This window comes from Myxocyprinus asiaticus, chromosome 7 (genome assembly GCF_019703515.2).
Source record: "Myxocyprinus asiaticus isolate MX2 ecotype Aquarium Trade chromosome 7, UBuf_Myxa_2, whole genome shotgun sequence".
Lineage (NCBI taxonomy): Eukaryota > Metazoa > Chordata > Actinopteri > Cypriniformes > Catostomidae > Myxocyprinus > Myxocyprinus asiaticus.
The window spans coordinates 32,432,064-32,457,031 of NC_059350.1; the positions used below are offsets into that span (position 1 = coordinate 32,432,064).

The following is a 24,968-nucleotide window of genomic DNA, read 5'->3' on the forward strand; positions in this document are numbered from 1 at the left end:
TTAAAAGAATAAATATTATATCAGTTTACATGCACATCTTGAAGTTTTTAATTTTTGTTTTTAGATTTTTTATAGCTTATTATCTTATTTTAACACTTAAATGCATGGGTGTGTTGCCAAACATTATATACTCAGGTCTTTAGAGACCCAGCATGTATCTCCAACACAAATGGATCTACAAAATGCCCAGATAGTGTCAAATTTTCCATTTTTTTTCAAGACAATTAGAAAATAACACAATAGAATACGTATATTCTGAGATATTTTGATGTTTTAATTGTCATATATCAAAGAGATGATGCAAAGGATATATAATAAGATTCATTACTTTCACAGTGAAATTTCATGAGACGCAGCTGGCTGTCAAACACATATTGAGCTACACATAATCAGGGTTGGGGGAATAATGGAATACATGCTATAGGATTACATGTTTAAAATACAAAATATTAGTTATCATATATTTGGTAATCAGAATAGAGTTACATTCAAAAATATTTTGATTACTGAAGAGATTACTTTGCAATTTATTGTCATATGTTCCATTTAATATTTAGTCTATTCAGTTGGAAAACATTTATCCGTATAAATGATTCAATCCAAAGAGCATTTGAATAACTGTTTTCTTAAGATGTGTTAAATTCATACGAGCAGACAGAGAAGTAAGTTTGAAGTTTGGAAAAGCAGAAATATAAATAAACCTTGTGTAAATTGTCATGTGAACATTTAGCTTTACATACTGTTCATGTGTTACACTTGCTATAGTTTACTTCCATGTTGCTTCTACGTCGACTTGTAATGTCAAATGTAAATCAAGTCAATCACTGACACAACAACACCACATTGAGTAAGAAATAGCATGTATAATATGTGTGTACACGCATATGGAATACTGATAATTCATTGTCACACAGAAAATCAACATTTTATGTATATAGTACTCATTTTTACTTGTAATAAACAAAGAAATGTATATCCTGTGATAGTAAACTTAAATAAATATGAAAATAATATTTGTTTTAAATAAAAATATGATTTATGGAAGTGCAAAAAAACAACAACAAAAAAAACGACACTTTTACATATCTAGGGTCTTTAATGACCCGATACACTTTTGGTTATAGGTACAAAGCAGTTAAATATATATATATATATATATATATATATATATATATATATATATATATATATATATATATATAATTGTTTTTTGTTTTGTTTTTTGCTATTTTTTTATGGGAATAAATCCAAAAAATGGATGCAATACAGGGGAAGGAATGAGGTCCCGAGTCACTAAAGACCTGAGGTATGCATTAAAGGGTTAAATAATTTTAAGTCAACTTGAGGAATTTTGCTGAGGCCCCTAGTAGGCACCGGCCCCCTGGTTGAGAACCAATGTTTTACGCACTTGTTGCTCTTTTATCACCATTGGACTTTGGTGCTTTGCACAGTCATATTCTTTGCTTGTTGCGAGTTTGGATTTTAATCGAATAGAAATTAAAGAGTGTGTTGACTTAATACAGCAGTATGTTTTTCCTTCTTGAACTGAATGGTGGTAAAGAAAAATAATTATCAACATAATAATTATTTAATAAAAATTTCACTTCAAATATCAGTTCTTTGCATGATAATATTGATATAGTACTCTGAGAAAAATATATTGCAATACTTTGTAATATAGAAAAATCATTAAAACCAGGGATAGAACCACATCTTTTGCTTAGGATGTGTGGCTCTGTATCCATTTCAGGTGGAGGAGCGTGGACAGAGAGCTGAAATAGAGTACACGGAGCGCATAGCTATGTTAACCCAAGAGACAGCAGATCTGCGAAGAGACTACATTAATCTGCAGACAGAGAGAGACAACCAACACAAATTACTGCAACAAACACAGGATGAAAACAAACGACTAGAGAACGAGTGCCAAGAGCTACGCAGAGCCAGAGATGAAGAGAGCAACAGAGAGGAGGAGGAGAAGATGCATAGAGTGGAAGAGGAGAGAAAAAGAGAAGAGGAGGACAGGAAGAGGGAGGCAGAAGAAAGAAAAAGGTTAAAGGAGGAGTGTGAAGACAGGTTGAATACATTGAGACAGAAGCTTAAAGATCTGAGAGAGGAGAAAGGGAGATCAGAGAAGGAATGTAAGAGGGAGGTGGAGGAGTGGAAGAAGAGAATGAAGGAGATGGAAGAGGAGAGGAGGGAGGAGCAAGAAGCAGCCAAGAAGACACTGCAACAGAGCCTCAATGAACACATCAGTCAGTGGCACCAGAGAGAGCAAGAAAACCGCAAATCCCAGAATGCAACACTTCAGCAGAGGCTGAGAAAAGCAGAGGCAGAGTTGGAGGTCCAAGAACAGAGGCTAAATGAGAGCAACAGACATTGCTGCAAACTTCAAGAGAGAGTAGAGGTACACATGTACACATGCATATCTACACACATCAGTGACAGCAGGTGCTTCTCAGAAGAGGAGAAGTGTACACAATGCTGGTTTTATTATTTTTGTATCTCCAATTTTGCTTCCAAAAGCAGCAAAGCTGCTAGCTTTACAGTGAACTTACCTAATGAAATATGTGTGACCAAACTTAGAACTGTTCATTTACAATATTAGCAATTGCCAAAAGCAGCAACTACAACAATTCATGGAACGAAAACGAACAACATTTTTTGCAGAACAAAGTCCCTTTCAATTGTTCCTGAGTGAAAACTTTATTTTTAAATGCTGGTAACAACCGGTTAATTTCGTTCCGATAATTTTTTTATGAAACCAAAGACTAAATAGTTTATCACATTAACTTTTTGGAATTACACCACTTCCTGTTGTCCAAAAAATGGGGGGTCACTCTTTTTATTTTTTTGATTAACATTTTTTAATTGATTCATATGTTAAACCAAGAAAAACAAAACATATATACACAGAATCAATGTTTAACCCCCACTATTACTCCTCCCCCTCCCAATCCCCACCCTGACCCTCAACAACATCCCAGTGGTCACACAAGTTTATAGACAAAAAAAAAAAAATATATATATATATATATATATATATATATATATATATATATATACATACAGTTGTGCTCAAAAGTTTGCATAACTTGGCAGAAATTGTGAAATTTTGGCATTGATTTTGAAAATATGACTGATCATGCAAAAAAACTGTCTTTTATTTAAGGATAGTGATCATATGAAGCCATTTATTATCACATAGTTGTTTGGCTCCTTTTTAAATCATAATGGTAGCAGAAATCACCCAAATGGCCCTGATCAAAAGTTTACATACCCTTGAATGTTTGGCCTTGTTACAGACACACAAGGTGACACACACAGGTTTAAATGGCAATTAAAGGTTAACTTTTTAAATTGCAATTAGTGTCTGTGTATAAATAGTCAGTGAGTTTGTTAGCTCTCACGTGGATGCACTGAGCATTCTTGATACTGAGCCATGGGGAGCAGAAAAGAGCTGTCGAAAGACCTGTGTAACAAGGTAATGGAACTTTATAAAGATGGAAAAGGATATAAAAAGATATCCAAAGCCTTGAAAATGCCAGTCAGTACTGTTCAATCACTTATTAAGAAGTGGAAAATTCGAGGATCTCTTGATACCAAGCCAAGGTCAGGTAGACCAAGAAAGATTTCAGCCACAACTGCCAGAAGAATTGTTCGGGATACAAAGAAAAACCCACAGGTAACCTCAGGAGAAATACAGGCTGCTCTGGAAAAAGACGGTGTGGTTGTTTCAAGGAGCACAATATGACGATACTTGAACAAAAATGAGCTGCGTGGTCGAGTTGCCAGAAAGAAGCCAATGCCACAAAAAGCCCGGTTACAATATGCCCAACAACACCTTGACATGCCTCACAGCTTCTGGCACACTGTAATTTGGAGTGACGAGACCAAAATAGAGCTTTATGGTCACAACCATAAGCGCTATGTTTGGAGAGGGGCCAACAAGTATTGTGCTCGACGAATAATGAATTAAACACTCTGGAAACTTTTGTCCATGCCGAGTGCAAATGCGAGATAACGGGGTGTAACTTAACTTCACCGGTTAGTTTGATAGAAAGACTTTGCAATGGCGAAATAGGGGCAAGAACTTCCTGTTCAATACAAAACCAGGGAGGGGCTCATAGATAAATGTAATGAAGCTCACAATAAAAAAATACAGTTTCCGCTCAGAACGAACCGAAATGAAAAACATTTTGTTTTTAATCCCTGGCTAAAAGCAAAAGAAGATTATAAACTGTAAACTAAATGTGTCACGACAGATTACAGACTAAATTATCCGTGTTGGCATCATGGTCTGTAACGCTGTGCATTTTTGGTTTGACAGAATGACGTGATGTTTTTACATTTCAAACGCTGTCACTCATGTACATCACAGTTTAAGTGACTAGCCGTTTGTCGCCAAGTCCTGCCCATTTGAGAGCGCTCTTAAACATCATATAGCCAGGAAGCCCATGGTCATGGAAATATCAGGGAAAGTTTATTTCTAGGCCTGGAAAAGTCATGTGAATATATAAAATATAAAAAATTAATAGAAAATTAGGTAACACTTTACAAAAAGGTTCTATTTGTTAACGTTATTAAATGCATTAGATATCATTTTCTACCAACGAACAATATTTTTAACAGCATTTATTAATACAGGTTAATTTATAAAATATACTATTGTTCATTGTTTGTTCATGGTAGTTAACATTGCATTAATTAATGTTAACGTGTACAACTTTTAATTGTGAAAATCTATTAGTATATACAGAAATTAAAGTGCAGTAAAAGTACTGTTCATTGTTAGTTCATGTTAATTAATGTAGTTAACTAATGTTTAACTAATGAAATACAACCTTATTGTAAAGTGTTTCTTTTTGTATTTTACTATAGGTAATATCATTTTTTGTAGTTATGGTTAGTTCTAGAATATTATCTAAAATATTTAATTGGCTAGAAGCTGCTCTTTCTGAGTGCAGTCTCTATCAAATGATTTTTATTCAACAGTCACAAATGCCAGGAAAAGTCGGAAATTAGATGGTTAAAAGGTGTTGCTGGGAATCTTGTTTAGAGAAGCTAGCTTTCAGATGGGACAAACATGCATGAATGAAAGGTCAATGTTCAATAAACAATCAGATATTTTCCCCATGAAAAAGCACTTATGCTACTCTCATAGACTCCCAAATTAAATGTTTAAATCCTGTTGTTCAATAAACATTAATTTTTGCTACATTCAAATCAAAGTGTATGTGCCATGTACACTCTTCATGAGAGAAAAGTCGTGAACACATACACACACACACAAACACACACACACACACACAGTGAAACAAACATTGCTGCAGATTACAGGAGAAAGTCTGCATATACCTTGAGTGGCCATGTGTAACTGGCCTTTCAGCGGGGTGTGCATCACAGTGTAAGAAGGCAGTAATAACTGCTGTGACTGACACTTCCGAATCTAATTGAACAGAGATTAGAGGGATCAGACAAACACCCACAATTACTGTCAGTCACACACACAGTTGTACAGTAACAGATGGCAGACCCAAATCAAACAGACTGTGCCAATACCCCACACAGATGTGTTTATAAATCTGCCAGATCTAATGCTGTCTTTTGCACAGAACCAGCAAAAATGAAAAATAATAATTTGATTACATGGACTTGGAGGTAAAAGCATGAAGTAAAAGTGCGGGGGAAAAGCAAGTTATTAGACTAAGCAGTGTCACAGTATTTATAACAGGGTATAGTCAAGAGGCAACAGCAGCAACGGTTGCTAGGCATGCAACATTGACTGTGAGGACATTGATGGAACAAGAGCTCTGCTGTCTTGGATGCTGCTCTTGCGTACACCACAGCTAATGCACATTAGACCTGCCTAGAAATGTTATACACTGAGTGCAGATGAGTAACACTCTCTCTGCTTTGGCTCAACATCCTTCACGGAAACTTAATCAAAGCCACCTCAGATCTGCAAACTCACAGCAGTTGCTGGTTTATAATCAAAGTGTCGTTGCCTCAAAGTGAGCTTGAGGCAGTCTAAGGCTAGTTGTGTTCAAAACTGAACCCTGCTGCCCAGTTAGTCAATATGACTTTAAAAAAAAAAAGTGTTTTAGTAAGGAAACTGTTTTTAGTCAGGCTTCTAAGACAATACAACATCATGTCTAATGATCTAGAACAAATTCAGGTGAGCTTTAAAGATAACCAAGCAACTATTAATGATTAAAATGCTTATTTCTTGGTAGAAATGGAATCATAATTTGTAAAACATGCATATTTATGAATTAGTTTACTACTTTCCCTCAGACCGTGATTATTAATTCTCAGTTTCTTTCTTGAATCATTATGTGATCAAAGTGTTTTCATTTTTACACAGAATTGGATTAAGAATACCAGATAATCATAATTTGATGACTGGATGCCTCTCACTGAATTTAACATGCAACATAATGCACATAACTGTTTGAAATGTTTATCATTGGATATTACTGTTTCACATACTACTTTTTTTAAACAGTGGGCAGTATACAGTACATACTATACAGTATGTAGTAAGCAGCAGTATTCCATTCCAAACATAGCCTGAATTGATTGATTAATGTCATCATGGACCTTAAAGGGATAGTTGACCCAAAAATGAAAATTCTTTCATAATTTACTCAACTTCATGCCATCCCAGATATGTATATATGACTTTCTTTCTTCTGCTGAACACAAACAAAGATTTCTAGAAAAGTATCTCTACTCTGTTGGTCCATTCAATGCAAGTGAATGGTGGCCAGAACTTTGAAGGTCCAAAAAGCATATAAAGGCAGCGCTAAAGTAATCCATATGAATCCAGTGGTTAAATCCATATATTCAGAAGCGATATGATAGGTGTGGATGAGAAAAAAATCAATTTAAGTCCTTTTTTACAATAAAATCTCTACTTTCACATTCTTCTTTTTTTCTTTTTCTTTTGTGCATATTGCCACCTACTAGGCAGGGAGGAGAATTTATAGGAAAAAAGGACTTTCCTATAATGATCTGTTTCTCACCCACACATATCATATCACTTCTGAAGAAATTGATTTAACCACTGGAGACGTGTGGATTAATTTTATGCTGCCTATATATGCTTTTTTGACCTTGAAAGTTCTGGCCACCATTTACTTGCATTGTGAGAACCAACAGATTCTTCTAAAAATCTTTGTTTATGTTCAGCAGAAGAAAGAAAGTCATACACATCTGGGATTGCATTAGGGTGAGTAAATGATGAGGGAATTTAAATGAAAAGGAAGGAAGTCTTTATTTGTGGTACAATGCTGCAATATTAGTTATGGAATATTAGGCTATTCAGAAGTCTTTCTTTCTCTATGTCTGCTGTCTTGAAGGACCTGGAGGAGCAGTTGGAGGAGGGGCGTCACAGGGTGACCGAGGCAGAGGGTGTGGCAAAGAAAGCAGAGGAGGAGTTATCTGTAGCTAAAGAACGATTATTACTGCAAGAAAATGAGCTTCAGAGCAAGTCAGGTACACACAGTACAAATCCTTGTGTTAACTTTGTGCATTTCTCTCCGTTATCATTAAAACATAAGTGTTTTTCTATAGTAAATAATGTGTGACTATTCCATTGTTGATCTTTACAGCTCTGGGGAAACAACTGCTTTTGTGGCAGTTGTGATCACAAGCTTTTATTCATTGATTGCTCTGGCTCCTTTGATCTAATCTTCATTTGTCATGTGTTTCACTGGTTTGTTTGCTTCCCTGTATTGCAGAGGAGTTAATGAGTCAGAGTTCTTCTCAGGTGAGAGTCTCTGCAGAGGTGGAGGAGCTGAGGTCTCAACTCAGTCGTCTCAACATTAGAAACAAAGAGTTGGAGCTTCAGAACAATGGTCGCTCCAATGACCACGCCCGCATGCTCAAACAGGCGAGCAACACTCACACGTTCAAATGCATCATTGAGACCTTTGAACACCCCCTAAAGACTAATCTTTCAGGAAAACAAACGAAAAATATTGATTACTCATTAGGGCTGTCAATTTACCCTTCTCTAAGCCCCGCTTTAAAAGTATTTCTGAACAATTCACTTACACTAATGTTATCAGGTGTGTGATAGCTATCAAATGATGCTTTTCTCTTTTCTGTGATAATTGTTTGCCTAAATTCAGATTCACAGTCTCCACAGTTTTCAATCAAATTACTTTGTAATTTAACAATTTGTATTACAAAAAAACATCATAAATATGCTTTAAAATGTCACTCTACATTCCAGCCCAAGTAAGAATATAATCAATTCCGTTTATGAGAATAATTTGACAAAAACTATGCCTTTCACTGCATTCTTCCATTCATTAATATGGGAAGTTCTGCGAAGCTGGTCAGAGCAAGCAACGGGAACCAAGGGGGGCGGAGCTTAGCAAAGGGTCAATTGATTAAATTTTTTAATTGAATTAATTACACTACATGCCAATTAATTAATTGAATTAATCTCATATATTATTATTTTTTATATTGATATAATAATTAAATATATAATAATCAAAATAATTATAAGTATAATACATAATCATTCAGGTGTGAATGTGTATGTCTGTGTGTGTTTGCCCTGTGATGGACTGGCCACCTGTCCAGGGTGTTTCCCTGCCTTCGGCCCGAGACAGCTGAGATAGGCTCCAGCACTACCTGTAACCCTATATATGACAAGCAGCTTTAGAAGATGGATTGATGGACATATTCATTCAGATAATTCAAAGAAATTACATTATTGTGGCAGATGAGTAAAGAATTGATTAGAAATGATAAAACGCTTTAGCTTTAGAGGTCAATATATTGTTTGTTTTATTTCCATATGATTGAACATTAGCCTATCCCTGCCCTACAATCAATTCACAGCAATTAATTTAGCAATTTATTCTGTCAGTCTGCCGAGGCAGACTCAGGCTCTTCTTACAGGACATTTTCTTGCATTCTATCTGCTCTGTTGTCATTGGCCTATAAACACATGAGCCAGTTGCGTCAAGTTTCACTGGTTTTCAGCATATCTAGCTAGAAACGCTGCAATTTTAGGAAGCTGTATTAAGTTAAATATAGTTTGAAACTTCTAAAAAACGAGTCTCGAGACCCCTGCACTCTGCTCTATCCAGCTGTCTTTGAACAGATGTTGGTAGGGATGCACCAATATGGAATTTCTGGGCCGATACCAATAACCGATAATTCACAGCTCATTGTGGTCAATACCAACCGATAACCGATATTTAAAAAAAGTTTTAATTCCTGGAAAAGATTAGCTTGGAAGCTAGCTAATTCATTAAAAGCTTATCATTTGAAAAATAGGTGTCATGTAAAAGCTTGGAATTTGGACTTGCTGCTATGTAAGGTTTGGCTGATGTAACATAAACTAGAAATGTGCCTATAAAACAAATGTATGCTGATTTGAATGAGACATAAACGACAATACACTTGCATAAATTGTATGGTGCCCATTTATATGATGTAAACATATGTAAACATTGCTATGTATATCATAGAAGAGAATGACTTACAGTCATACAACCAACTCCAAGTGTTCATCTAGGTGTCAGGAAATAATGCACACATTTTAGATTTTTCATAAATAAACTGTCAAATTATATGTAAACATTGCTATGTATATCACTACCGTATAGGCTCATACACAAAATATACCATCATTTTAAGCTCAATAGCATTTGGAGAATGACTTAGTCACACAACCAACTCCAAAGTGTTCATCTAGATGTCAGCAATAATGCACACCTTTTGGATTTTTCATATTTATTCAAATAAACTGTCAAATCATACACAAAATATACCATAATTTGAAGCTTAATAGCATTTGAAGAGAATGACTTGCAGTAATACAACCAACTCCAAATTGTTCATCTAGATGTCAGCAATAATGTACAGTTGCACACCTTTTAGATTTTTGATATCTATTAAAATAAACTGTCAGATCATATGTAAACATTGCTATGTATGTCCCTGCTGTATAGGCTCATACACAAAATAAATCTAAAAGATGTGCATTATTGCAGACACCTAGCTGAACACTTGGGATTTGGTTTTGTGACTGTAGGTGATATGCTTCAAAGCTATTGAAGTTAGAAATGTGTACACCAATGTCGTATGTAACTTTAGAGACAGTCCCTAAATTTGCAACTATTTCTGAATATCGAACGTCCAACTTCAAGCCAACTTTATGGCACTGCCCCAAAGTAACATACATGTACTTGTCGCTTTTTTTGTTTATTGCCTCATGAAACATAAACAGAATATGGGAAATGGCATGTTGTTACTTACAACTGATGATCCCGAATTAAAACCAGACCCAAAACAAAGTAACAAGGTGCAGAGATGTTGAAATAATCCACACAGTGCAACATCAGCTTGGCTCTCACCTGCTCTCACTCACACAGACACACTGTGTGGTGCATGTGCACTGTCGCTTGGGGCTGCCTAGTCGCTGCAGGCAGTCAGAGTTTCTCAGCCGCAAGCAAATAAGCCGTAACAAATTATCAGCGAAAATATCGGCGGTAATTTCATTATAATATAATGGCTAATACGATAATAATATTTAGATTTTCCCAGTAATCGGCCAATAATATATTGGCCGCCAATATATTGTGCATCCCTAGTTGTTGGTTTGTTGCCTGTACAGCTGGAGTTATGCTGACTGCCCCATGTTGACTCTGAGTCGTAAAATCATAAAGGTGGTACTCTAAGCTTGAATTGCTCCATTAGTAGGAAAATTCCTTATTGTGAAATTGACATATGGTCAGGGTGTAAGCTGAGATGTTGCTGAGATGAGACAGGAGACGTAGGATCTAATTGCAAGCTTAATGAACATGATAAAAGTGAAACAAACAAACGTGAACTCAAGTAACAAACAAGAACTGACAAAGGAATGCAAAAACTAAAGGTTATTTATACCTACAAAAGCTAATGAGGGAATGGAAAACAGGTGAGAACAATAAGGAACAGATGGCAGTGATGAGGGCAGTGCATACTGGGTAACGTAGTCCAGGGGAAACACTTCAAAATAAGAGTCCTAGGAAACACGAGGGAGACGGACTTTGACACAGGGTGCATGATTAATTGCGTTAATTGTTTTAACACATTATTTTTATATCATTACCTTTTTTATAATTACTTTTTTATATATTTACCAACTTAGTAAATATGTCAACACAGAAAAAAAAAATTGCACTTGCCATTTAATGGGGTCTTTAAGCATATACTTCTGCTATTCTCTATAGCCACAATTACATATGAGAACACGCAAACCACATGGTGAGGTACTGTACTTAAAATTGCATTTCAAATGATACCTGCCTGCTCAACAATGTAAGACACACAAAGATATACCAGTGTGTAAATCACACCCAATCAAACACTATCACATTAGAAAGATCAACCAAGCCCTTGGCACATCTTAAAACATAAACAGTGACACCTCAGAGGCTAAACTACTGTATGTGTAGTGTCATTCTTATGACCTATCACTGATGCTATCCTGAAATTACTGCATTACAGGTTTTATATCATTAAATATTATGTGTGTTCAGCATGCAGATGCTCTATCCTCTATGCGTCTGGAGCTGCAGCGTGCTCACACTGAGGAGATCGGACGCCTTCAGCAGGAGGTGGAGAAAGAACGAAAGAATGACAGACAGGAGCTGGAAGAAGAGAAGAAACAGGTGCAGCAAAAGATGGAAGAAGAGAAAACACGGCTGAAAGAGCAGCTTCGAAAAGCGCTGGAAGAGGTGATCCGCAAACATGCCAGTGAGCTACGGCATGCACATGCTATGCTGGATGGAGAAAAGAAGAGGATACAGCAGGTACAATGGCAGGTTCCAGCTACTGTTGTCATGGAAACATGCAAAATGTTGATGCACTAACTCAGAGACACTCATATTATGCAGCTTGGGGGCCACTTTTGGAAAATGCGTGGTGACCATTGAATAAAAAGCCCTAGTAATAAAAATAAAAGCTAAATTTTTAAGATAAAATTCTTTAAAATAGCCTTTTCATTTTCCAGAACAATAAAGTCAAAGTGAATTAACCCTTTAATGCATGGTTGTTTCCCCAAACATTTACATACTCAGGTCTTTAGAGATATCTATTAAAAATGGATCTACAAATGCCCAGATACTGTCAAATTTTCAAAATATTTCCAAGACCATTACAAAATAATAGAATAGAATATATTCAGAGATAGTTAGATGTTTTATTTGTCATTTATCAAAGAGATGATGCAAAAAATATAGAATAAAATCTCATGAGACACAACTGGCTGTCAAACACATATTGAGCTACACATAACACATGAGCTACACATAAACTACACATAAGCTACACATATGTATTTTCTTAGGCACTCGTTGAGTCTAAATAGAGGCACAACTTACATAATTTCAGTAGTATACCCAAATGTCAATAGCCAAATCATAATGTTCATGTGTTACACTTGCAATAGTTTACTTCCATGTTGCTTCTTTGTCAAATAGCAATGTCAAATGTAAATAAAGTCAACCACTGATACATCAGCACCACCTTGAATGACAAATAGCATGTATAATATGTATGTGTACACACATAGGGAATACTGATAATTCAACACTGACACACAGAAAATGAAAGTGATATGGTAGTCATTTGTATGAATATAGTACTTGTTTGACTTGTAATAAACAAAGAAATATATATCCTGTGAAAGTAAACTTTTATAGATATGAAATCATCATAAAAATATGATTTATAGAAGCGCAGAAGAAAAAAATACACTACTTACATATCTAGGGTCTCTAATGACCCTATACACTTCTGGTAATAAAGCAGTTTTTATTATGTACTTAATATTCAAGGGGGGAAAAATCCAGATTGTGGTGGCTGGACTTTATGTATCACTGCACTAAACTCTATTGTTTAAGCCTAGTTAATAATTTATGATGTCACAACCACTCATTTGCCACTGTTACACACTGTCAGTGTGGTTTTACTATTAAAGGGGACATAGAAAAAACGATTTTCTCTGCGCTGTGTATGTAGACAGTAAGCTCCCTCCCCAGTCCATTCAGACCAATTATGGCAACTAAGCTGCAGAAATGGGTCATTCAGAAATCAGAACCATTAGCACAGTAACAAATGATCACTCATGCTTACATATCAATGTCTATTCAGTATTCAGCAGCTTGGCACATCCTTATTAACAACACTGCGCCTGTATGCAGAGATTTTCCACTAATAAACGGTAATTTACCTTTAGAAGTCTTAAAGGGACAGGAGCAAATACAAGTCTGTTTAATTCTGTTTTTGGGACCAGAAACCTTCACTAACATCATAAGTGAAACACAGGTGAGAAAAATTGCTAGATAAATGCAGAATTTGGTCCCATTTAAAAGAACTCGTTAAAACAGCGACAGCCCTGACTGATGTATTATCTGTAATTTTTGGTTTATTTACTATAGATACAAAAATAATATCTTACACCAACCATACTAGTATTATGATGTTGGCTTGACTACAGGTTGAGGAGCAGATGAAAGCCAGTGAAGAGGAGAAACAGGGTTTACAGACAGAGAAGGAAGAGCTATGCAACCAACTAGAGCTGTCCAAAACACAGGTAAGAAATGACACACAAAAACACAGAGGAATGCAGATGCCATATAAACAATGTACAGTCATGTGAAAAAGAATGTACGCCCTCCTTGAATTCTATGGTTTTACGTATCAGGACATAATAAAAATCATCTGGTCCTTAGCAGGTCTTAAAATTAGGTAAATACAACCTCAGATGAACAACAACACATGACATATTACACCGTGTCATGATTTATTTCACAAAAGTAAATCCAAAACGGAGAAGCCATGTGTGAAAAACTAAGTACACCCTTACTGCTTCCTTAGGAATTAAGAGGCTAAGTAGTAGCCAGGTGCTGCTAATCAAATGCCCTTGATTAACTGATCATCAGCAAGTGTGACCATCACTATAAAAGCCAAGTTTTAGAAGTTTGCTGGTTTGGAGCATTCTGGTGTGTGTTAACACAATGCCAAGGAGGAAAGACATCAGCAATGATCTTAGAGACGCAATTGTTGCTGCCCATCAATCTGGGAAGGGTTATAAGGCCATTTCCAAACTATTTAAAGTCCATCATTCTACAGTAAGAAAGATTATTAACAAGTGGAAAACATTCAAGACAGTTGCCAATCTTCCCAGGAGTGGACGTCCCAGCAAATTCACCCCAAGGTCAGACCGTGCAATGCTCAGAGAAATTGCAAAAAACCCAAGAGTTACATCTCAGACTCTACAGGCCTCAGTTAGCATGTTAAGTGTTAAAGTTCATGACAGTACAATTAGAAAAAAACTGAACAAGTATGGTTTGTTTGGAAGGGTTGCCAGGAGAAAGCCTCTTCTCTCTAAAAAGAACATGGCAGCACGGCTTAGGTTTGCAAAGTTGCATCTGAACAAACTACAAGACTTCTGGAAAAAAGTCCTTTGGAGAGACGAGACCAAAGTGGAGATGTTTGGCCATAATGCACAGCGCAACATTTGGCGAAAACCAAACACAGCATATCAGCACAAACACCTCATACCAACTGTCATGCACAGTGGTGGAGTGGTGATGATTTGGGCTTGTTTTTCAGCCACAGGACCTGGGCACCTTGCAGTCATCGAGTCGACCATGAACTCCTCTGTATACCAAAGCATTCTAGAGTCAAATGTGAGGCCATCTGTCCAACAGCTAAAGCTTGGCCAAAATTGGGTCATGCAACAGGACAATGATCCCAAGCACACCAGCAAATCTACAACAGAATGGCTGAAAAAGAAAAGAATCAAGGTGTGGCAATGGCCCAGTCAAAGTCCAGATTCAGCCCGATTGAAATGCTGTGGCGGGACCTTAAGAGAGCTGTGCATAAACAAATGCCCACAAACCTCAATGAACTGAAGCAACGTTGTAAAGAAGAGTGGGCCAAAATTCCTCCAGAGACTGATAAAATCATACAGAAAACGATTACTTGAAGTTATTTCTGCAAAACGTGGTTCTACAAGCTATTGAATCATAAGGTGTACTTAGTTTTTCACACATGGCTTCTCCATTTTGGCTTTATTTTTGTTAAATAAATCATGACACGGTGTAATATGTCATGTGTTGTTGTTCATCTGAGGTTGTATTTACCTAATTTTAAGACCTGCTAAGGACCAGATGATTTTTATTATGTCCTGATACGTAAAACCATAGAATTCAAGGAGGGTGTACTTTCTTTTTCACATGACTGTACATTAGGGCTGCACAATTAAACGAAAAACTAATTACGATTATGGCTGCCACGATTATGTAATCGTGAAAACTGACGAATTCAGCGTTCAATTTAAGTCTGCTCCTGTTGCGTCAGTGGTTTCTATTTACAACGTGTTTTTGCAACGGTTGAGTATTCTAACCAATCACTAACATGTCCGTTGAGCAATGAACCGGCAATGGCCAATCAGAGCTGCTTAAATTAGTTCTCCGTCCTATCAGTAATGACAACTGATCCTAATGTGAAAGTCTGAATGCCCAGATGTTTGCTTTGTGTTCCACCTCTGTTCGCGGTGGCACACGAAAATTAATACTGAAGAAACATCACCTGACACTCGAAAAGAAGCTGAAGAACAAGAGCTAAAAGCACTTTAGAATTATTTTGGATTCATTGCATATTGCACCGCTCGCTTCGAACATATATGTTAAATACACTGCAAATGAGCAACACGACAAAACTAAAATGCTCCAGTTCTAATCAAGGCATAGATGCTGTGTAAATAATGTATTTATTATGCTGATTAGACAGCTTAGTTTTTAATGAGAGCATACGTGAGAGTGCAGAACTTTGTGCAGAGCGTCATTGAGCTTGTGTCGAAATGCAGGTCTTAAATAGGGATGCACCGATCCAATACTTGGATTGGTATCGGCCCCGATACTGAAGCTTTTAGATGGATCGTGTATCGGTCCGACGAGCCCGATCCAAATCCGATTTTGTGTGTTAGTCTTGTTCGTTACTGTCAAGCTCCAAAAATGACATAAAAGAACCATTAAAACACCATTAAAGTAGTTCATATGACGTGTATTTTATTCAAAGCCACTTGAAGATGTGCAGTAGTTCTGTGAATCACAAAAGGCTGTGTTTAATAAGTAAATATATAAAATGCACACGCAGCTCCAGCGCGTCAGTGAATGGCGCTGCTCTGTTTACACACATATTTGCGGCTATTTTTAGCCTTCACGCGGTGGGCAATATTTGAGCGCTACTCACGAATAACATCTCAGATGTAGATGCTCAAAAGTTCGGTTCACTTATAATATGCATTTAGAATGGCACTGGAGGTGCTTTTTCTTTATTTATTTTTTTTTATACCAGAATTTGAATAAGAAGTGAATTAAACTACTGTGAACTTGCCTCCAAACAGACACACTTACAGGACTTCCTGGAGAGTTCAGAATGTCAAAATAAAAGCGTGAGGGTTTAAATGTTAAAGGTGCATGATTGAGATATATTACTATATATTTCTATTATAATATATTATTATTATTATCATTTGTTTACAAATTATAATAATATTTAAGTTGAATGGGTTCCAAAAAATAACTGTGTATGAAAAATGGACTGATATCTTACAACAAAATGTTTCTACTGATGACTTATACTGGAATTACTGTTAATTTTGCTGCTACATTATCCAGTATACTAGTTAACAATAAAGTGTTTCTTAATAAGCTATACATTTATATTGAAATAATGTGTAGTTAGAGGTTTGTGTTTCTTTACATATTAAAGAGTACACCCAATTAGTTCCACAAAATAATGTAAAGAGATTCTAAACTGATTATGCAAAAAAACAACACTGGTATCGGATCGGGATCGGTATTGGCCGATACTGAGATTTCCGATATCGGAATTGGATCGGAAGAGAAAAAGTGGTATCGGTGCATCCCTAGTCTTAAACAGTGTAAACCTGCAGTGAGTGACAGCTTCAGTCATTGTAATGGGAGAGTTTGTCACGTTGCTCGATTTCTGTGTACAATTTATAAAAAATTTAAAAACAGTTTTGTTTTGTCATATTAATAAGTAGGCAAAGGTGAATTTTATTTGTACAAAATAGCAAAAAAGTAATTCAGCTTAACTGTTCTAAGTTTGTTTTGGAGGTGTAGCCAACAAAGAATATGGCATGAATAGCATATTTCAGGAATCACTGTCATTGTTATCGTGTCTGCTCTAATAAAACCCATTTGCCAAGCAGCTGGTATTAGTAGATTTAAAATTTTCCCGAATCACACAAACTCCGATCACAAATGACAGTTTTTAATTTCCAAAGTGCAACCACTGAGGCCAAAAATTATCTAACGATGATCTTACATGAACAAGATCACCACTGAAGATCTAACGGGATGAATGGTCCCCTGTCTCGCCACCAAAGGGCTTACTGAACGCAGTAAGTAACTTGGTCAATTTAAATTGGCTGTTAATAAGTTTGAATATTGAATACGTCATATTATTTACTGTATGTGGACTAATAATTTAAGCAGTAATTTATCAATAATTACATTTATTCTATACCATAGATATCCATTTAAAATAATTTTTATTTGGCAAAACATTAACAAACATTATTACAATATTTAATGCTTAAAAGATGCTTAAGAAACTGGAGCGCAGCTGATATCCACCATTGAAATCTACTGCTCTGAAGAACTGCACGGTTGCTTGCTTTGTGACATCATGGTAATTTTATATTTTATTCAACATTAATAATCACAATTACAATATCAAGGGCAATAATCGACAATTATTAATTTTCTATAATCGTATAGTATATAAAAAAGTTTTCCTCTCAAAAAACAAAACCGTCTTGGATATGTTTACATAACATCACTGACAATGAATTGGATCTCCATGAATAACTTGAACTATATAGGGTACATATCAAGCTCTTTTAAATTAGTTTGAGGCTCAGGTAAAAGGAACAGGAGCAGTTGCTCTGCTTAAATACAGACAGATTGAGCAGCCCAGACCTCTACATGACCATGATAAATGAGATAGCAAGAATAACATTTGTACTGCCCAAGGCACAACGCTTCAGATAATGCTAAATCTGCCAGCAGGCTGCCAGGGTCAGGGTAGCAAACTAGTCCTTAATAAGTATAAGGAAAGAGAGTGTTTTGTTTTCATGCTGTCACACTGTAGCAAGCATCATCGTGGTCCCTGCTATATATCAGATGACAGGTAGCCATTTGTTCTGTAGGCCACTTGCAAGTCATGTCAACATACCAGGATTAAAAAGCAAATATAAGCAGTTCATCCTGATGGATAAACATCTGGGCTGAGACACCAAACCTGCAAGAGCCTATCTTTAAACAGTCCTCATTTTACCAGCCTAATCTCATGAAGAATTACGTGAATGTTGCAGCGTTTTTGCAAAAACGAAAATACGTGCTTCATTGCATGTTTTGCTGCAGTTTCCCAGTGAAAGAGCCAAAAGAGAGTGAAATGTTGTTGTAATCAGACGAGGTTTTTAACGTGAATGTTAGATGGAGGTTTTAATGAGTGAAATGTACCTCCCTAACCTAAAACTTTTAGGGATGCACCGATACCACTTTTTTCTCTTCCAATCCGATTCCAATATCTGAAATCTCAGTATCGGCTGATATTGATCCTGATCCGATACCAGTGTTGTTGTTTTTTGTATTATCAGTTTAGAATATATTTACATTATTGTGTGGAACTAATTGGGGGTACTCTATAATATGTAAAGAAACACAAACCTCTAACTACACATTATTTCAATATAAATGTATAGCTTATTAAGAAAAAGATTTATTGTTAACTAGTCTACTGGATAGTATAGCAGCAAAATTAACAGTAATTCCAGTATAAGTCATCAGTAGAAAAGAAGACAGTTTTGTTTGTTTTTTTGCAATTTGTTTTTTTACATTTTGTATCTGGATTTTAAAGGATTCAGATCAATGTTTTGCTCAATTTAGTTCACTTTTCATTCAGTTATTTTTTGGAACCCATTCAACTTAAATATTGTTATAATTTGTAAAATAATAATAATAATTACTACTATTATTGACTTTTAGAATTTTAAATACAACAGTAATATTTCTCAATCGTGCACCTTCAACTTTAAAACCCTCTGGTTTTTATTTTGACATTCTGAACTCTCCAGGAAGACCTGTATGTGTCTTTTTATAGGCAGGTTCACAGTAGTTTAATTCGTTTCTTATTCAAATTCTGGTAAAATGCACCTCCGGTGCCGTTCTATGTGCATATTATAAGTGAACTGAACTATTGAGCATCTTCATCAGAGATGTTGTTCATGAGTAGCACTCAAATATTTTGCATCGCGTGAAGGCTAAAAATAGCCACGAGTGTGTGTGTCAACAGACATCCTTACCCTAAAACAACACCTAAACCTAACCGAAAGTGTTCTAAAAGCAATTGAGAGGTACAGTGCATCCGGAAAGTATTCACAGCGCTTCACTATTTCCACATTTTTTTATGACTCAGCCTTATTCCAAAATGGATTAAATTCATTATTTTCCTCAAAATTCTACAAACAATACCCCATAATGACAACGTGAAAGAAGTTTGTCTTTGCAAATTTATTAAATAAAAAAATGAAAAAAAAATATAAAAATAATCACATGTACATAAGTATTCACAGCCTTTGCTCAATACTTTGTTGAAGCACCTTTGGCACCAATTACAGCCTCAAGTCTTTTTGAGTATGATGCTACAAGCTTGGCACACCTATTTTTGGGCAGTTTCTCCCATTCTTCTTTGCAGGACCTCTCAAGCTCCATCAGGTTGGATGGGGAGCGTCGGTGCACAGCCATTTTCAGATCTCTCCAGAGATGTTCAAACGGGTTCAAGTCTGGGCTCTTGCTGGGCCACTCAAGGACATTCACAGAGTTGTCCCGTAGCCACTCCTTTGTTATCTTGGCTGTGTGCTTAGGGTCGTTGTCCTGTTGGAAGATGAACCTTCGCCCCAGTCTGAGGTCCAGAGCGCTCTGGAGCAGGTTTTCATCAAGGATGTCTCTGTACATTGCTGCATTCATCTTTCCCTCGATCCTGACTAGTCTCCCAGTTCCTGCCGCTGAAAAACATCCCCACAGCATGATGCTGCCACCACCACCATGCTTCACTGTAGTGATGGTATTGGCCAGGTGATGAGCGGTGCCTGGTTTCCTCCAGGCATGACGCTTGCCATTCAGGCCAAAGAGTTCAATCTTTGTTTCTCATGGTCTGAGAGTCCTTCAGGTGCCTTTTGGCAAACTCCAGGTGGGCTGTCATGTGCCTTTTACTGAGGAGTGGCTTCCGTCTGGCCACTCTACCATACAGGCCTGATTGGTGGAGTGCTGCAGAGATGGTTGTTCTTCTGGAAGGTTCTCCTCTCTCCACAGAGAAATGCTGGAGCTCTGTCAGAGTGACCATCGGGTTCTTGGTCACCTCCCTGACTAAGGCCCTTCTCCCCCGATCGCTCAGTTTGGCCGGGCGGCCCGCTCTAGGAAGAGTCCTGGTGGTTCCAAACTTCTTCCATTTACGGATGATGGAGGCCACTGTGCTCATTGGGACCTTCAATGCTGCAGAACTTTTTCTGTACCCTTCCCCAGATCTGTGCCTCGATACAATCCTGTCTCGGCAGTCTACAGACAATTCCTTGGACTTCATGGCTTGGTTTGTGCTCTGACATGCACTGTTAACTGTTGGACCTTATATAGACAGGTGTGTGCCTTTCCAAATCATTTCCAATCAACTGAATTTACCACAGGTGGACTCCAATCAAGTTGTAGAAACATCTCAAGGATGATCAGTGGAAACAGGATGCACCTGAGCTCAATTTTGAGTGTCATGGCAAAGGCTGTGAATACTTATGTACATGTGATTTTTTTTTTTCTTTTTTTTTTTTTTTTTCCTTTTTAATAAATTTGCAAATATTTCAAACAAACTTCTTTTACTTTGTCATTATGGGGTATTGTTTGTAGAATTTTGAGGAAAATAATGAATTTAATCCATTTTGGAATAAGGCTGTAACATAGCAAAATGTGGAAAAAGTGAAGCGCTGTGAATACTTTCCGGATGCACTGTAAATAAAACAGACATCGTTACCATAAACCAACACCTAAACCTAACCGATAGTGTTCTAAAAGCAATTGAGAGGTAAATAAAACAGACATCGTTACCATAAACCAACACCTAAACCTAACCGATAGTGTTCTAAAAGCAAATGAGAGGTAAATAAAACAGACATCCTTACCTTAAACCAACACTGGCTGTCACGTGACAAAAGAACGAACGACTTGGACAAGAAGACTCGAGAGGTGAACTAATAATTTCTGTTTCCTGTGTGAGCAATGCATATCGTATACGGCTGTCATGTGACAAAAGAACGAACGACTCGGACCAAAAGAGTTAAAAGGTGAACTAATTATTTCTGTTTCCTGTACAGCGCCTATGCGGTTTTCATGGAACAAATGAACGGAGATTGCGCAAACTCTTCTGAGTCACATAAAAATTTGTTCAAAATGATCTAATCGTTCATGAACGACCCATCACTAATCCTTACCCCAAACCTGTACATAAATCCAACTGATAGTGTTCTAAAAGCAAATGAGAGGTAAATAAAACAAGACATCCTTACCTTAAACCAACACCTAAAACCTAAATGTGACAAAAATCAAATGTGAAATGAAAAGCACATTATCAAAACTCAGTTTGCAAAAATGTACAGTAGTTATAGTAACATTCATTCTATGAGACTATTTTACCCTTGAGCAAGACACAAAATCTTAGGTTGCTCCAGGGGATTGTCCTTAAATAAAATATTTAACAAAGGTGTGCCATCTTTCGGAAATAGGGATGGGCAAGTGTTAGATTTCAATACACATCACAAGAGTAAAGGTTTGGTTTGACTGGTTCCGTGTAATGTAGTGTCCAAAGATGAGATCCACGCAATCCATTTTCAATGAATAATATCTCTTGTAATATCCTTTCTGTTTTTTACAGTCTGTTGTTGATCGCAAACAAAAAAGAAACATTAATTTCAATCGCACGTATAGCACAGATGTGGTAAAGAAACCAAAACATTTTTGTGAGACACTTGCTGAACTGCCACTGGTTTTAAAGAGACAGTACATTTTTAGTACTTGTTAGGCATATCAATGTAAACACTATGTATATACTAAATTTTGCATGTAAAGAATGAACATGCAACAAAATGAGTAATATATGTGCAAATATATAAAATATGTAAAGGGAAATGATACATTATGAAATATTTAAACTTCAACAAACACTGTAAATATGAAATAATTTACTAAATAGGCTCCTATAGTCAGGATGATCGACTACTCGTCCACTTACTGACTAGTCGTTTAGTAAGGCTGACTAGTTTATCTGAATTTTTTTTTTCAATGTTGTGTTTTAGTTTTAATATTTTTAGTGGTGTTGCTTTCAAGAGGGTAAATTAAGAGACATCTCAGAGAGGGCTTACAGTGTGTTTTGCTTTAGCGTGCTGTTTACTGCGCTGTCAGCAAAGAAAACCCTCTCTGAGAAGTTGCTTCTAAATTGATCCCCTTTTAAGCTCTGTCTGCCGCTATAGCCATCAAAACATCTAATTTTTGATGGGGATGAAAACGAGGCTGTGAGGGACAGACTTACAGTCTCTTCAGTGGGCTGTCCTATTGTTTAAACAGTTTCTGATCATTCTGCGAACAAAACATTGAGAAAAAAAAAACATCTTTCCAAAAACTTTCAGTTGACAACAAACTCCAGAAAGTTGTGGAAAATTAGATGTGATCTAGTGGTCTATTACTTTTGAAATCACCTGCTGTCAGCAGTGTTCCTGTTATTATGCATAATTTGTCTATCTCAGTTTTTTGTTGTGTGGGCTATGGTAGTTTTGTGCAATAAAACTTTTAGCAGGTATACATTTTGGATGTACAGTATATTGCAATGCACATTTGTAGATTCGGTCTGTGCTATTTTTAAAATGTTGGTCAATGTACAGATGCAGACTGGTACTCACTGATTTTTTTTTTTTGTCTCTTACACCACGAGTGTTGTGTTTTTAATACGCTATGTAAAGTTATAAACATTTTCAACTTGAAAACATCAAAAAGTCAGCATCATAAATGTAAAATATGTGTTTTGAGATCCCTGTATTTTGTTCCATTTTGTTGTGCTCCTTCCAGCTGGTTGTTAACATCCTATGAGAAAATGGTTAGTGTGTGGTGGACATGGCGCTATATACAGGGCTTTCTTGAGCCCAGCTAGTCAATCAGACAACCCACTGACATCCCTAATTTGAAACAGTCAAAGAAACAAATTCCCCTGGATCTGGTGTGACAATGACTACAAATTCTATTCTCTTATAAAATAGAAGCTGATTTTGTTTGTTGTAGTTGCATGGGCCCAACGAATTCACCTATTAAACCAAACTTGAGCTGTTTTCACATGCTCTCATGGTCCTTATTGGTCTGTGCTGATCTGAGTTTGCTTGGCTTGCAGATAGCGAAATTGGAGGGGGTGATTCAGACATTGGAGAGAGAAAGAGAAGAGGAGAAGGAAAGGGCAAAAGAGAGAGAAGAGAGTGCAGAGGTGGAGCGGCAGTCGGCATGTGGCCCGGAGTGTGTAAGAGTGAGAGAAGAACTGGAAAACACACACAGCAGCATGCACCGAATAAAGGTACTAGCTTTGCTTATTCAACGTATGCTTTCATCTGACTCTGACATGTGAACAGAGGGTCACCGATGTCCCTTTGCATTACTGCAGAGGTCTGTCACACATACACACTGGTCTGCAAGTCCCTCAAGGCAGCACAGGGATCTGCTGATCTCAGCAGATCTGTGCCGCCCAAAGGAGATGGAATGAAATGGAGGACATCCAACAAAGACATCAACATATACCTTGCAACCTAATCCATGGATCTATCCTTTTATCTGTTCATCCCTGTCCTTCTTTCTTTTTATGTCTCCTACAGGAGGAGTTTGCTGCGCTCAATGAAGGGTTGCAGGCAGAGATATCTGCTCTACAGCAAGAGAGAGACATCCTACAACAGTCCAATCACGGAACAGAGGAGAGGACCAGGTGTGTAAGAAAGACAGCACAGAAGAGAGAAATGGGGGGAGGGAAAGAGAGAGTGGTTCAGATTACTGTTGTGTTTCTTGGGCTGTCAATCAAAATATTCCAATAGCTAATGCAAAATTATTTGTGTAAATATTGTTTTTTTTTGTGATGACTAAACTTGTAGTGGAATACATATGCATACTGTATATACAGTATATACCACACACACACACACACACATATATATACACACACACACATTAGGGGTGTAAATCGGACGTTTCATCACGATACAATCTTATATAGATTCTGTGCCCTGTGATCCGATATTTGCCGATACCTCAAAGTCTGCCACGATATGATTTCGATTTGATTTGATTCAGGGCCCTGTAATTGATATTCTGGTATTATGTGCCTATTTTACACAATCAGTCAAATTGTTTTGCCCTCAAATGCAACCAAAATATAATTAAAATATTTTATTGAGCTCTCTGAAAAGTGCAAATTTAGTATCCACATCGGGGCATCGACAATAAAATAAGGTACTTCAGATGTTGAAAAAAATTACACAGATAATAATATAAAAAATAATGTCACACACAAGTGATCATCAATCGTTTGATTACAGATTATTTTTTCAGTTTAATCCAATTCAATGACTTGTTTCCAACTATCCATACTATTCGTGGTTTTCTTGGCTACAACTTCCACAGTTGTAATAAAAAATTCTGTTACAGTCAACTGGAATAAATGTTAGTAAAGTTCTTGATGTAATATGTCTTATAACTGATGCTGGAGCTGAGCAGGTGTTTCACTTTCCCTCGTTAGTGCTGTTCAGAATGTCATCGTTGTCAAGATGTTTCACATGATGGCTGAACTGC

At 36.8% G+C, this 24,968-nt stretch overlaps 1 protein-coding gene across 1 annotated transcript in view; it reads left to right on the forward strand.

Moving 5' to 3' along the window:
- The window catches only part of LOC127443629 (protein FAM184B-like), a 61,646-nt gene that overhangs the window by 24,749 nt on the left and 11,929 nt on the right, over window positions 1-24,968 (forward strand). Inside the window, exons 3-9 of the mRNA XM_051702342.1 lie at window positions 1,751-2,404; window positions 7,362-7,497; window positions 7,743-7,894; window positions 11,550-11,822; window positions 13,511-13,606; window positions 23,530-23,706; window positions 24,002-24,108. Of these exons, the coding sequence (XP_051558302.1) occupies window positions 1,751-2,404; window positions 7,362-7,497; window positions 7,743-7,894; window positions 11,550-11,822; window positions 13,511-13,606; window positions 23,530-23,706; window positions 24,002-24,108 (1,595 nt within the window). The remainder of the gene's footprint in view (window positions 1-1,750; window positions 2,405-7,361; window positions 7,498-7,742; window positions 7,895-11,549; window positions 11,823-13,510; window positions 13,607-23,529; window positions 23,707-24,001; window positions 24,109-24,968) is intronic.